Genomic DNA, 14,982 nt, shown 5'->3' on the forward strand with positions numbered 1-14,982 from the left:
GCAGCCGTTGCGCAACAAATCCAGACCTGGTGGGAAGGCGGAGCACGGAGCCGACACGCAGCGGAGCCGAGCCGCAGCTGTTCGGCAGTTGGTGGAAATCTGCCATTACGAGTTACAGTGCTTCACTTTTCGTAGCTTTTTGAACGAATGGTTCATGAGAACAGGCTGCAGACAACCGCCCACCAAGAGCCTGGGTCTATCCGAGGTTTCTGCCTAAAAGGAAGTTTTTCCTCACCACTCGAGGTTTCTGTCTAAAAGCCACTATCGCACTAAATGCTTGCTCTTGGGGGAATTATTGGAATTGTTGGGTCTTTGTAAATTATAGTGTGGTCTAGAGCAGTGGTTCTCAAGCTTTTTTCATTAATGTACCCCAAGTACCCCCTGACCAGCGATAGATTTACCAAACATCAGCCATGGAACTGAAAAGCATTTAAATACTGGTGAAAAAAGGCAACAAAAACTGTAAAAAGTCGGTAGAAAGAAGGAAGTAAGGCAAGAATAGGTGGAAAATAGTATCAAAAACTTAGAAAACAGCGACGAAAAACTTCGTAAAAAGCGACAGCTTTGTAAAAAAAAAAAAAAAAAAAAACAGTAGAAAGAAGGAAGACAAACTTCGAAAAAAGTGACAAAATCGTTGAAAAAGGCGCATTTGTTTTTTGAAAAAAAGCGACAAAAACTTCGACAAACTTGGAGAAAAAAGAAGACAGTAGAAAAAAGGAAGGAAGGCAAGAACAGGTCGAAAAATAGTGTCAAACAGCGACAAAAACCTTAAAAAAACTGACAAACTTCAAAAACAGTGACAAAAACTTAGAAAATAGCGCTCACGTACCCCCTGCAGTCCTCCAAAGTACCCCTTGGGGTACACATACCCCCATTTGAGAACCACTGGTCTAGACCTACTCTATCTGTAAAGTGTCTTGAGATAACTCTTGTTATGATTTGATACTATAAATAAAATTGAATTGAATTGAATTAACATAATGTACAAATTAACCCTTATTCATATAGCACCTTTCAAAGCAACGTTACAAAGTGCTTTACACAGCTTATGACTAGGGTTGGGTACCGTTTGGATTTTTACGATTCCGATGCCGAACCGGTACTTTTAAAACGATTCCGATTCCTAAACCCATTCTTGAAAAACTGAAAAATGCCATCAAAGAAAGGCTCTTTTATAGAGTTTTTTTTTTAAGTTGAAAATTATTTAAATGTAACAATATATGAACGTTTTAAAGTACATAAATATACATGTATAATAAGTAAACCTAAGTCACCTAACAGTGAATGGTTAATATGCTTTTACGTCCATTTTGGTGATCAGAGGGAAAATATGGCATTTTAAAAGTAGCCTACATTTACGGTAGCTAGCTAACGGTAGACTACAGAGAAAGTGTGATATTTTTACGTCCGTTTTGGAGCGACAGAGGGAAAATATTTCAGTCAACACATTAAGTGGAACCGAAATGAGGAACCGAAATTTGCGTTCTAATCCGGTCTGATTCCTACCGGTTGTGTAGGAACCGGTTCCATAGTGGAACTGGGTTTCGGTACCCAACCCTACTTATGACTGGTGACATTGTGACTTTAAATAGATCAATTAATGAACTCCTTCTCCGCAGCTCTTTGTGGAGGAACTGTGAAGAACGCTACAGTAGGGCGGGTGCTGTCCCCTTCCCCCCACCACGGGCCTAATGCCACCCAGGACCGCTCGTGCTCCTGGTCCCTGGAGGCCCCCAAGGACCAGAGGCTGCACCTCCACCTGGAGAGACTGTCCCTGGGAGCCACCGACAGGTAGAAGCGCCCGTGTTCGTGGGGTTTATGGGGTGTTCTGTCATGGTTGTGGTTTCCAGTTGTGGTTATTCCTGTTTTACTTTGTAGTGTCTGTTTCTCCTGTGTCATGTCTTGTTTTTTACTTCCTGCCTTCAACAGATTCTCACTCCCATCTCGTAAAATACAGACGCTTGGTCAGGTGCCTTTGTCGTTGTTGACGCTAAAAGTCTCCTTTAACGTCATATAACGCGCTTTAACCAAACGCACTTGGTCGGGACTGTTGGCGTCCCTTTAGAGGAAAAAGTCTGACACGCGGGAACGGGACGATTGAGTTTAGGAAAAGGTTGTGGGTGGGCTTATGGGTTTTGGTACCCAACCCTAGTCACGGACTAGGGTTGGGTACCAAAACCCGGTTCCTACACAACCGGTAGGAATCAGACTGGATTAGAACGCAAATTTCGGTTCCTCATTTTGGTTCCACTTAATGTGTCGACTGAAATATTTTCCCTCCGTCGCTCCGAAACAGACGTAAAAATATCCCCCACCTCTCTCTGTAGTCTACCGTTAGCTAGCTACCGTAAATGTAGGCTACTTTTAAAATGCCATATTTTCCCTCTGATCACCTAAATGGACGTAAAAGCATATTAACCATTCACTGTTAGGTGACTTAGGTTTACTTATTATACATGTATATTTAAGTATTTTAAAACGTTAATATATTGTTACATTTTAATAATTTTCAATTTTAATAAAACTCTATAAAAGAGCCTTTCTTTGACGTTATTTTTCAGATTTTCAAGAATGGGTTTAGGAATCAAAATCGTTTTAAAAGTACCGGTTCGGCATCGGAATCGTAAAAATCCAAACGGTACCCAACCCTATCCGTGACACGCGGGAATAACGGCACGGTTAAAGAAGAAAGAGACTTTAGGAAACACGCGGGACCCGATCCCCGGTCTCCTGGGTGAAAGTCCTGTGTTTGACCCATCCTCCACCCCGACCAGCCTCCCTACGCGGAATTTCCCCCTTACATACTACTCTCTAAACCTAGTGTAGCTGCTGCTCTCCCCGGTACGTTATACAAACACGCTGAAGGGCGCTTTTTCTCGTCGCTTCAGACACTGACAGACACTGTCCAAACGTCCGTATTTTACGAGTTAGGAGTGAGAACGGGTTGGCCATGAGTATTTTCCCGTCTTTGTGATTGTCTGCCCCCGCCCTGATGTGTCTCACCTGTTCATCAGCCCTCTTGTCACCCGTCCCCTGTTACTGTCCTCGTTACCTTGTGTATTTGGTCTCTGTGCTTTCTTTTTCTGATGTCCAATTGCTGTCGTTACGTGAGTCTTATCCTGTGTCTCTCCCTGTGAAGTTTCATTCCTACAGTGTTTTTGGTTATTCCTTGTCTTCTGTTTCCTGAGTGTTTTTGGATTTCCCTTTTTTGCCAGTTTTCTACCTGCTGGCTTCAGGACCATTTTTGTTGTAGTCGTTTTATTTAATAAACCTACGAAACCTTACGTTGCCTCCTCGTCTCCATTTTTGGGTCCAAGCCTGCGAAAACCCTGACATGTTCGCTCTAAGGCTACATCTACATCGCTACGTTTTGGTTTTTAAGCCGAGTTTTGAGCCAAAAGCGATCCCCGTGCACACAAGTGTTTTTAGCTCCAGTAGAAGAACTAATCTCCATTTAAACTAACCAAAACATCTCATCAACATTCTGGTATACTGGGCATGAACAGGAGGCAGTGTGGAAACTCCGCCCGCTGCTGGTAGTTGCCATGGTAACCTTAGTAGCTCAGTCTCAGAGAACGAGATGTCGTGACCGATAAGACCCAATCAGGAGGAGAAACATTGGCGTCAGTGTCGGTGTTGCCAAAGGTCTCTGTTTGTGGCCGTTGAGACTGAAGTGTTTCCAAATGTCTCCGGTTTAGGGGCTCGGAAACGCCAGAGCAGGGGGAATGAGAGGGGGAAACACCAGAGCAGGGGGAATGAGAGGGGAGAACGCCAGAGCAGGGGGAATGAGAGGGGAGAACGCCAGAGCAGGGGGAATGAGAGGGGCAAACACCAGAGCAGGGGGAATGAGAGGGGAGAACGTCAGAGCAGGGGAAATGAGAGGGGGAAACGCCAGAGCAGGGGGAATGAGAGGGGGAAATGCCAGAGCAGGGGAAATGAGAGGGGGAAACGCCAGAGCAGGGGGAATGAGAGGGGGAAACACCAGAGCAGGGGGAATGAGAGGGGGAAACGCCAGAGCAGGAGGAATGAGAGGGGGAAATGCCAGAGCAGGGGGAATGAGAGGGGAGAACACCAGAGCAGGGGGAATGAGAGGGGAGAACGCCAGAGCAGGGGGAATGAGAGGGGGAAACACCAGAGCAGGGGGAATGAGAGGGGAGAACGCCAGAGCAGGAGGAATGAGAGGGGAGAACGTCAGAGCAGGGGGAATGAGAGGGGAGAACGCCAGAGCAGGAGGAATGAGAGGGGGAAACGCCAGAGCAGGGGGAATGAGAGGGGGAAATGCCAGAGCAGGAGGAATGAGAGGGGGAAATGCCAGAGCAGGGGGAATGAGAGGGGGAAATGCCAGAGCAGGGGGAATGAGAGGGGAGAACGCCAGAGCAGAGGGAATGAGAGGGGGAAACGCCAGAGCAGGGGGAATGAGAGGGGAGAACGCCAGAGCAGGGGGAATGAGAGGGGAGAATGCCAGAGCAGGGGGAATGAGAGGGGAGAACGCCAGAGCAGGGGGAATGAGAGGGGAGAACGCCAGAGCAGGGGGAATGAGAGGGGGGAAACGTAGCAAAAGATATTCGTTTTTAAACCAAAACGTAACAGTGTAGTGGTGACCTGCTCTAGGAGTCTGAAGGTTTTTATCTTCTTCCTTTAAAGTATATTCATGAAAATGTAGTTAAAACATTAACAGTCATTTTATTATATATTTAAACTTCATTCGAAGTCGACAGATATGTTCCTCTTTCCAATGTTCTAACAATCACCACTCTGGTTTGGTTGAAATAAACCATTAATTCACCCATTTACATGTGGAGATATGCTGGCTCTATACACACTAAAAGTACTGATTATTTACATGGAGTCTGGTGAGTTTGGTGATGGTGATTTCGGGGCTGTTTCATGTTAAACAAAAAGGATCTTACTCTTTAACTAAAAGCTCTATCTCTGTAGGGATCGTTTCCATAATGTTGTCAGACACTTAGAATAATAATCTGAGCCTGTCAGCAGCAACAACAGAACTTTTAATGGACGGAAACTGACGATGAACATTTGCTCGCATCGCCATTGCCAGGTGCAGTGGTCTTGCAGAATACTGGACCAATTTCAAAGATTTCTGAAGTTTTCCCTGTCACACAAACACACACACACACACACACACACATACACACACACAGGCAGTGTTTCCATCCCTGCAGATTTTTGTTCACATTGGTCACTTAGACACGCACGCACGCACACACACACACACACACACGCATACACACACGCATACACACACACACACACACGCACACACATACACACACACACACACACAGTGTTTCCATCCCTGCAGATTTTTGTTCACATTGGTCACTTAGACACGCACGCACACACATGCACACACACACACACACACACACACACACACACACACACACACACACACACACACACACACACACACACACACAGTGACTGCAGATGTAAATTAGCCTGAGGCTAACTCTGGTACAATGCAGCAAATGGTAACATTTATGTTTAAAATTGTACATGGTCCCTAATAAATAAAATAAACTAAAAACACACACTCATGCAGTGTTTCCATCCCTGCAGGCTGGTGCTGTGGAGCGGGCTGGACGCCGGCTCCGTGGTTCTGTTCGACTCGGGCCGGAGCGGGCAGATCCCTTTCGAGGGAGTGATCAGTGAAGGACCAGCGGTGAGGATCCAGTTCATCACGGATCTGCCCAACCACAACACGGGATTCAACATCCGCTACGAAGGTACAGAAGCTTTCTGAAAATAAAACCGTGTTTTTCTGCAGCACAATGTAAAAAGATGTATTGTTATAGTTCTAAAATTACAGTTTAATCGTGTGAACGATAAGCGAGAACTGCAGGGCTCTGTGTTTCTGCTTACATCGTGTGCTGCCAAGTCGGTTTTGGCTGAAGTGGGTCGTAATCTGAGCTAAAGCTTTCAGTTTCTGGCAGTCAGGTTGTGGAGGGATGGAAAGATCTTTTCCAACATGTTTATCCTCATCAGCAAAGAGAAAAATATGAATCCTTTGCGAGTGGAAACAAGATTTATGGATGTGTGGTTACAGTTTTTTCGAGGGAGAAGCTACCAAATCATGTTGGCGCCTTTTTATGGGAATTACAGAGTGGTATCATAACGAAGAGAACGAAAGAAAGAAAGAAAGAAAGAAAAGTATTTAATTTCCAAAATGACACATTAAGCCTTGTGTTGCCTTCCCGTCGACCAGGAAACTTTCTGTTTTTCTGGGTCAAAATTTAAAAATATAAACTTTTTTTTTTAACGTTTTGGTCGTCTTTTTCGACACTTTTGTTGCTGTTCCTGATGTTTTTTGTCACTTTTCTCAATGTTTTTGAAGCTTTTCTCGACGTTTTTGTCACTGTTTCCAAAGTTTTTGTCGATTTTGTTTACTGCGTATTTTGACGTTTTCGTTGTTTTTTTTCCCCCCACGTTTTTGAATCTTTTTCCGACATTTTTGTCACTTTTTTCAACGTTCTTTTATCTTTTTCTTTTTTTTTCAAATGCTATAAAATTGAAAAGAAAATAAATAAAAAAATTCAATGAAAGTAGGGAACTGATCATTTATTTAACTTGTGAAGAGCGTTGTACGGAACCATCCAAGTTATTTTCTTTTTTTGACAATTTGGTTGAAAGAAAACCCAAATTTCTGATATACAAGCTTTTTGAAAATGGGTCAAATTTGACCCGAGGACAACAGGAGGGTTAAGCTATTTATCTGAGGTTTCTTTCCTTTTCTTCCTCCAGCTTTCGAGCGAGGCCACTGCTACGAGCCGTACCTCCAGAACGGAAACTTCACGACCTCCGACCCGCTGTACGGTGTCGGCACTGTGGTCCAGTTTACATGCGACGCGGGTCACGCTCTGGAACAAGGCCCGCCCGTCATCGAGTGCATCAGTGCGAGGGATCCCTACTGGAATGACACAGAGCCGCTATGCAAAGGTAACCCTGAAAGAACAACAGTTTCATACATTTCATGGGCGATTTTAGACCCTTTTTCATCTCAGCCCCCCTAAAAATTATAATAATAAAAAACTTCTTTTATTTAATCAATTTTAGAGCTCAAGTGAGAGTTTGTGAACTTGTCTGTTAGTGACAGAGGACAAACAATTACCATTAATAGAAACGTAGTGTTGGCCAATCAGAGGAGGTTGTGCCAGACTCCCGCCTTTGGCTGAGTCTCTATCTGATCTGTCAGAGGGAGAGCAGGAGACGGTTGTGAAGTTTAACGTTGGTAGTCCCCAGAGAAGAAGTTGGTCATTTCATGGTGCAGATTAGAACCCAAATTGAAACGTAAGCAACTAAAATTGCTGAATGTTAGAACATTGAGTCAAATTAGTCGTTATTACTATGACTTATAAAGTGTCCGGTTTAGTTCCATCATAGTGTCAAAGAAGTTAGCTGACGTTGTTGTTCAGTAGCTCAGAGATGATCAGATTATGAAATTACTGATTTAGTAGGGGGGTAGTTTACACTAACAAGGCACTGTATCCGTGTCAGATTCTCATTAGGGGCTGAGCCCCCCTAAAGGTCTGATCCTAGAATCGCCCCTGCTTTTCACTGATTCAGAAAACTCTCTTAACTGTGCAAACTTGTCGTTAGTTGCTCGCTCTGGCTTGATTATAACTTCATACAACTTCATAATTTAAAAAGCTATACAAGGCTACCTGTTTGGCTCTATTTTGTGTTTCGTTCACAAAAAAATGCCTTCCAAGAGCAGTGTTTATTATAAAGTAGGGCTGGGCGATAATTCAATATGATAATTTATTGTCTTTCAATGGAATCATATCGTGGTTAAATCATATATAGAGTATTGTGATATACAATAGCGTTGTCTAAATTGATAATAACAAGCACATACTAACTCAATTTTCTCAGAAAATCTGCTGTGAAACATTTTGAGAGAATATCATTTGAAGAATTGCAGATTTGTTTTAACATCACACTGTTTTTGTGCACGCATGTAAACATAGTCAGTACACAGCTGGAAAAAAATGATTTTTTTTTTTCTTCTATAATTTCGTTTGAAACTGTTTTACCACATTATTGATGATTATTTATCTAAAGTCTCATTGTAACATATTTTGTGAAGCCACCAATTGTCATCCCCACAATATCATCACAATATCGGTATCGATGTATTTGGTCAAGAATACGGTGATATCTGATTTGCACCATATCGCCCAGCCCTATTATAAAGTATCTGGTCTCTGTCAAGTTAAAGAACCTAAGACTTCAACCCGTTCTCACTCCCAACTCGTCATATACTGATTGGTCTGTGGCTCTCAGTGTCCCATACAGACGCACAAGGCGTCTGTAATGTAAGATGACGTAGTATGAAGAGCGACAACGGTAGAGAGTAGGGGTGGGAATCACCAGAGGCCTCACGATTAGGATTGGGCATCGATAATCGATTCTTACTTGGATTCGTTACAAAAATTACGATTCCAGTGGAATCGTTCCTTTACTGGAATCGTTTGGAGGATTTGGTTTCAAATCTGATCATCGCTTCCCAATTCAACGTGCGATTGTTTTTGTTTCCGTAGCGGCCAGGCGCTTGTTGTGTTGCAGCCGTGGAGCACAGTAAGCGGCGCTCTAGTGTGGCTTTATTTTACGTTAAAAAAGCCCGGTGAAACTGCAACCCACCATTGAATCAAAATCAAACTGTCCTCTTATTTGTGAAATAACCATGTGACCCATTTCAACTCCACCCCTCAAAGAATCGGAATCTAGAATCGATGAGAACCGGAATCTAAACGAGGAATCAGAATTGGAATCAGAATTGTTAAAATCCAAACGATGCCCAACCCTACTGACGATACGATATCATCACAATACTTATGTCACGATATGATACATTTTTTGCGATTGTAAACGTATATTCTGTCATACATTGCAATTTGTCCACAAAAAAAATAAAAAAAATAAAAAGCGAGATGACGGTCGGATTTAGTTGAAAGCCACCTTCGTCTAACTGAGACGCTAAAGGAGATATTTTGCGTCAGTAAGTAACGCTACGTTTTGTTTTCTAACTTTAGTGTCTTTTATTTGTCCTCCTCTCTCTCTCTCTCTCTCTCTCTCTCTCTCTCTGTCTCTCTCTCTCTCTCTGCAGCTCAGTGTGGGGGCGACCTGACCGGTCCAGGTGGGGTGATCCTGTCCCCAAACTGGCCCGAGTGGTACGGAGAGGGAGAGGACTGCAGCTGGAGGATACATGTCGGCGAAGACAAACGGGTGCTGCTTGATGTTCAACTGTGAGAAACACACACACACACACACACACACACACACACACACACACACACACACAGTGTGTTTCACTATCTTTGTGGGGACCCGTCATTGACATAATGCATTCCCTAGCCCCTTACCCTAACCTTAACCATCACAACTAAATGCCTAACCTTAACCCTTACCCTCACCCTAACCATAACCTAATTCTAACCCTAATCCTAAAACCAAGTCTTAACCCTCAAACAGACCTTTAACCTTGTGGGGTCCAGCATTTTGGCCCCACAAAGCTGTCCGGACCCCACAAGTATACTGTATTCCCCGTTTTTTGGATCCCACGAATATAGTTAAACACACACACACACACACACACACACACACACACAGACTTGTAATCATATTTTTATGTTATCATTAAAAATGTACGCGGGGAGTGTGGAGGCTCAGTGAGCGGTCCAGCACCCCGTCTGTTGATAGTATTTCTCTGTTCTCATACTGAAATATTAAATTCAAAACTTGACAACATTAGACAGCATGCTGTTAAGACTGTTCTGCCCTGATGCTGTTGGATTGAATCTTTCGTCTTTCACCTGCGTTCATATCTCAGAAACTTCCAGATGAATACTTCATGTACTGTAAAACCAGTATGTGTAGAAGCTTTATTTTGTTTAAAGAGACAGTCACCCCTAAAATCAAAAATACATATTTTTACTCTTACCTGTAGTGCTGTTTATCAGTCTAGATAGTTTCGAAGTGAGTTTGCTTGGCTTGTGGTGCTCAAAGTGCTAAAGAAATACTTGAAAAAACTCAACAGCAATGTCTCGTTCCAGAAATAATGACCCTGTGGGTACGCGATCTGTGCTGCCTGCACAATCCGACATACGCATGCGCAAGATGTTCGCGCATGTGCAGATGATAATCCTGTTTTACGAGGATTTCACACTTCCAGTCGTAATTGTAGCGGTCGGCTGTTAGCCTCCACCGGGAAGCTAACGTTAGTTTAGCTAACAGCTAATTCGGCTAACCGCTAGCTGACAGCTTGATTCAGTCTAAAATAGCGTTAACTCAAACTAAACACTGGGAATAGCAGGCTACAGCTAAATTAAGACTTTAAAGTAATAACAATAAAGACAAATATTGATTGATTGTATTTTAAATGAGCACAATTAAAGCAGAACTGACGTAACAGCTGTTATATATTTTAACAGTTATTTTCAGGTTTTATTGTGAGGGTCTTTTAAAGTGTCAAAAACAAAAATATTAATGATTTGTCCGGTGGTGGTCGCTCCGGTGTTTATTTTTGTACAAAAATATACCGCCATTTGTGCCGCCTGGCCGTCAAGCGTTTCAACGCATGCGTGATACAAATAGTGTAGGGAAAACCGTCATGTTTTCTACTACGTATTTATACGCATATCGGATCGTGCAGGCAGCACAGGTCACGTACCACAGACCCAGTTACTCAAGATAGTCCACTGATCTGGTGGTGAGCAGTTTCATAGAGGAACTATTTTCTCTCTACCGAACTACAGCCGGCAACCGTATCACCGCACAGAGACTTGAAATTAAAGTCAGTCCCTCCAGAAAAACGCGATTATGCGATCACATAATTCAACGCATAATCAGCCAAAGTCTGCATATTTATTTCGGGGGCCGCATTTTTTTCAAATACGCCGCACTTTCGCCGCATAAATTGCCGATTTCCGCGCAAAATATGCGGGGCTTGCATGATTTCATAATCCTCGCATTTTCGTTGCAAAAAAGTCACATATATCTTCAACTTCACACAAGAGCAGCCATTTTCCCCTGTTGCCATGGGAACGTTATGAAGTGACGTAATTACGCGACGTGAACATCATCGGAAAGCTGCAAACCCCGCGATGAAGCCACGATGAAACCGCAGTTTTTGCAACTTCCCGCAATTTCATCGCGTAAAATTGCATAAATATCCCGCATATTCCATCGCATTTTTTAAGAAAACGTGCCGCGTAATCAAGGATTTTTGCCCGCAACGATCACAAAAACACTCTGCATTTTTCTGGAAGGACTGTAAACGGCAAATCTATTGGGCTAGAGTGCTCTCAATCTGACAGTTGTGATTTCCATTGGATCAGAGTGCTGTCACTTGGCTGCCTATTCTGCCAATCTTCCCAGCCCCTTGTCACATGACCAATTAATGTTTCCATGACGACTATCCAAAATTCTGAAACCATAGAAACCAGCACTCGAACGTTAGAAAATGTGTATTGTATTTGGATATACACCTAAAATGAAAACAAGTGAAATTAATAATGAATGTGATGTTTTAGTTAGCAGAATTACATTGTGTTGTTCTATCCTATCCAATAGTTTCTATATTTATGAGCAGATTTTCTCTGCTGTATTCTGATAAATGCCCCCTGCAAGTCCTTAACCGAAAGTGAAGTAACCTCTGATTTGAACTCAAACCACCATCTTTTTCTAAACTAAACTAAGTAGTTATTGTGCCTACACATAACCAAACTGCGTCCATTTCACGAGTTTAAGGACTTATTTAAAACTGCGACCGTTACGTTCCCTGGTTTGGATATGAGGGAGGAAAACGCTCCCGTGGGTCGTATCAGAGTGAATAACAGGACTGGTTCGTTAAATGAGAAAAAAAAAAACAAGGTTTCAACATCATCAGCGCTGTCCTTTAAAATTATGTTTTATTCATTCTGCATTGAATAATGTTTAATGTGGTATGAAATGGGTCTGGCACGTTTAGCTACACTCCCCAGCAAGCACTAATCCCATTACATACGTCAGTCCTTTGGTAGATTTATGTCTTATCATCTTTACAGATAAATAAATTTTTCCCAAAGCCTTGCAAAGTGAATCTTCTGCAGTGCTATGAAAACAAGCGTCTCTGGGGCAATAAAACCACGGCTGTGCTGTGTTTACAAACTGTTAAACACTTTGCCTGTGGATGAACGCGGCGTTTAGTCTCTGAGGTGCTACGGTCTCCCACGCAGCCGGCGCTGTGAGTCAGCGGTAATGTCCGTCTCTAGTGTCACAGAGCACCACAGGACCTCATTCCTGCCTGTGGCCATCAAAATATATAACTCCTCTCTCTGAGTGTTACACGGGGATCAGCCCTATGGTCCCACAGCCCAATGGTCCCACAACCCTATGTTCCCACAGCCCTATGTTCCCACAGCCCAATGGTCCCACAGCCCAATGGTCCCACAGCCCTATGTTCCCACAGCCCAATGGTCCCACAGCCCTATGGTCCCACAGCCCAGTGGTCCCACAGCCCAATGGTCCCACAGCCCAATGGTCCCACAGCTCTATGTTCCCACAGCCCTATGTTCCCACAGCCCAATGGTCCCACAGCCCAATGGTCCCACAGCTCTATGTTCCCACAGCCCAATGGTCCCACAGCCCATGGTCCCACAGCCCTATGGTCCCACAGCCCAGTGGTCCCACAGCCCTATGGTCCCACAGCCTTATGGTCCCACAGCCCTATGGTCCCACAGCCCATGGTCCCACAGCCCTATGGTCCCACAGCCCAGTGGTCCCACAGCCCAATGGTCCCACAGCTCTATGTTCCCACAGCCCAATGGTCCCACAACCCTACGGTCCCACAGCCCAATGGTCCCACAGCCCAATGGTCCCACAGCTCTATGTTCCCACAGCCCTATGGTCCCACAGCCCAATGGTCCCACAGCCCAATGGTCCCACAGCCCTATGTTCCCACAGCCCTATGTTCCTACAGCCCAATGGTCCCACAGCCCTATGTTCCCACAGCCCAATGGTCCCACAGCCCTATGTTCCCACAGCCCAGTGGTCCCACAGCCCAATGGTCCCACAGCCCTATGTTCCCACAGCCCAGTGGTCCCACAGCCTAATGGTCCCACAGCCCTATGTTCCCACAGCCCAGTGGTCCCACAGCTCTATGTTCCCACAGCCCTATGTTCCCACATTTCCAATGTTTTTCTTAAAATTAGGCCCTATGTTCCCACAGCCCAATGGTCCCACAGCCCTATGTTCCCACAGCCCTATGTTCCCACAGCCCTATGGTCCCACATTTCTAGGACATTTTCAAAATTGTGTTCCTACATTTCCCTCCAATTTAAGCCCTATCTTCCCACAACTTTTTTTAGGGTTAGGGTTAGGGGGATAAAATCTGATACAAATTTATGAAGAAGGAATTGTGGGAACATAGGGCCTAATTTTGAAAAAATCTTAGAAATGTGGGAACATAGGGCTGTGGGAACATAGGGCTGTGGGAACATAGGGCTTTGGGAACATAGGGCCTAATTTTCAGTGAAAAAAAACATTCTTGTGTGGGAACATAGGCACGCTCCCGTTACACACTTGCGTGTCAAAACTGGACTCACGGCACGTATTTCTATATCACATCTCAATGTTCTTGGACAGTTTTGTAGAATAATTACATGGTGCAATAATTCATCAGTTACATGTGCAATAGTCTATATGGACAACATTTAATTTCTGGGATGCTCAGGTGCCGCCGAAAATTCCACCAAATGTCCCTAATTTTTAGCCGGATTACCGTTGCCTTCCGCTTTCTTTGTGTACATTCAAAACAACTTTTAAACGTACGCATGTTCCACCAAAACAAGTTCCTTCCCGAGGCTATTTTGCAGAGGCACCATGGCTCCATCCGGCCCTAGCGCCGCCCAAGACGATTGTGATTGGTTTAAAGAAATGCCAATAAACCAGAGCACGTTTTTCTCTCATCCTGGAATACTGTGTGGACTAGACAGACCTTCCTCCACAGCGCTGTGGAGGAAGGTCTGGAAGTGCGAGACTACTTGTGCAATATCTGTTATTATTCACTTCTGCTACTTATATTCACACTGTACTTACTTACTGTATGTTCGTACTGTATTTATGTTGACGCTGTACTTTATTTAAGTTCACACTACAATAGAATTTGTACAATCCATTGTTTTTTAACTTTACTTCTACTTAACGTTTTTTATTTCTTACAGTAGCTATGTTACTTTATACACTTATTAACTTGCTCTTTTCTTACTAATTTTTTTTGCTTTTACTTTTGAATTTGACTTTGAGCAATTGCAACTAAACAATTTTCCCTGAAGGCTCAATAAAGTGTTCTGATTCAGATTCTCTCTCCGTCCTCAGACTGAACATCAGTGACAGCGACATGGTGACCATCACCGACGGCGACGAGGTCACGGCTCGCATCCTGGGCCGCTACGTCGGGGGAAGTGGCCCCTTCAAGCTCTCGTCCACCACCCCCGACCTGACGGTCACCTTCCACTCAGACCCAGCGGGGCTCGTCTTCGGCAAGGGAGAGGGCTTCATCATCAACTACATGGGTGAGAGTTCAAACAACAACCCAGTTCAGATTTAAAACCACATTTAAAACAACAGAGGTTGGACAATGAAGTCAGTCTATCTATCTATCTATCTATCTATCTATCTATCTATCTACCTACCTACCTACCTACCTACCTACCTACCTACCTATCTATCTTCAATGAAGTCAGTCTATCTATCTATCTATCTATCTATCTATCTATCTATCTATCTACCTACCTACCTACCTACCTACCTACCTACCTATCTATCTATCTTCAATGAAGTCAGTCTATCTATTTATCTATCTATCTATCTATCTATCTATCTATCTATCTATCTATCTATCTATCTATCTACCTACCTACCTACCTACCTATCTATCTTCAATGAAGTCAGTCTATCTATCTATCTATCTATCTATCT

The 14,982-nt window shown here is 43.7% G+C and overlaps 1 protein-coding gene across 2 annotated transcripts in view; it reads left to right on the plus strand.

Moving 5' to 3' along the window:
• The window catches only part of LOC116041778 (seizure 6-like protein), a 102,808-nt gene that overhangs the window by 63,456 nt on the left and 24,370 nt on the right, over positions 1-14,982 (plus strand). For both annotated transcript variants that reach the window (XM_031287827.2, XM_031287828.2), the window contains exons 6-10: positions 1,620-1,791; positions 5,584-5,750; positions 6,766-6,960; positions 9,131-9,269; positions 14,380-14,576. In XM_031287827.2, coding sequence (XP_031143687.1) covers positions 1,620-1,791; positions 5,584-5,750; positions 6,766-6,960; positions 9,131-9,269; positions 14,380-14,576 — 870 coding nt within the window. The remainder of the gene's footprint in view (positions 1-1,619; positions 1,792-5,583; positions 5,751-6,765; positions 6,961-9,130; positions 9,270-14,379; positions 14,577-14,982) is intronic.

This window comes from Sander lucioperca, chromosome 14, assembly GCF_008315115.2.
Source record: "Sander lucioperca isolate FBNREF2018 chromosome 14, SLUC_FBN_1.2, whole genome shotgun sequence".
NCBI lineage: Eukaryota > Metazoa > Chordata > Actinopteri > Perciformes > Percidae > Sander > Sander lucioperca.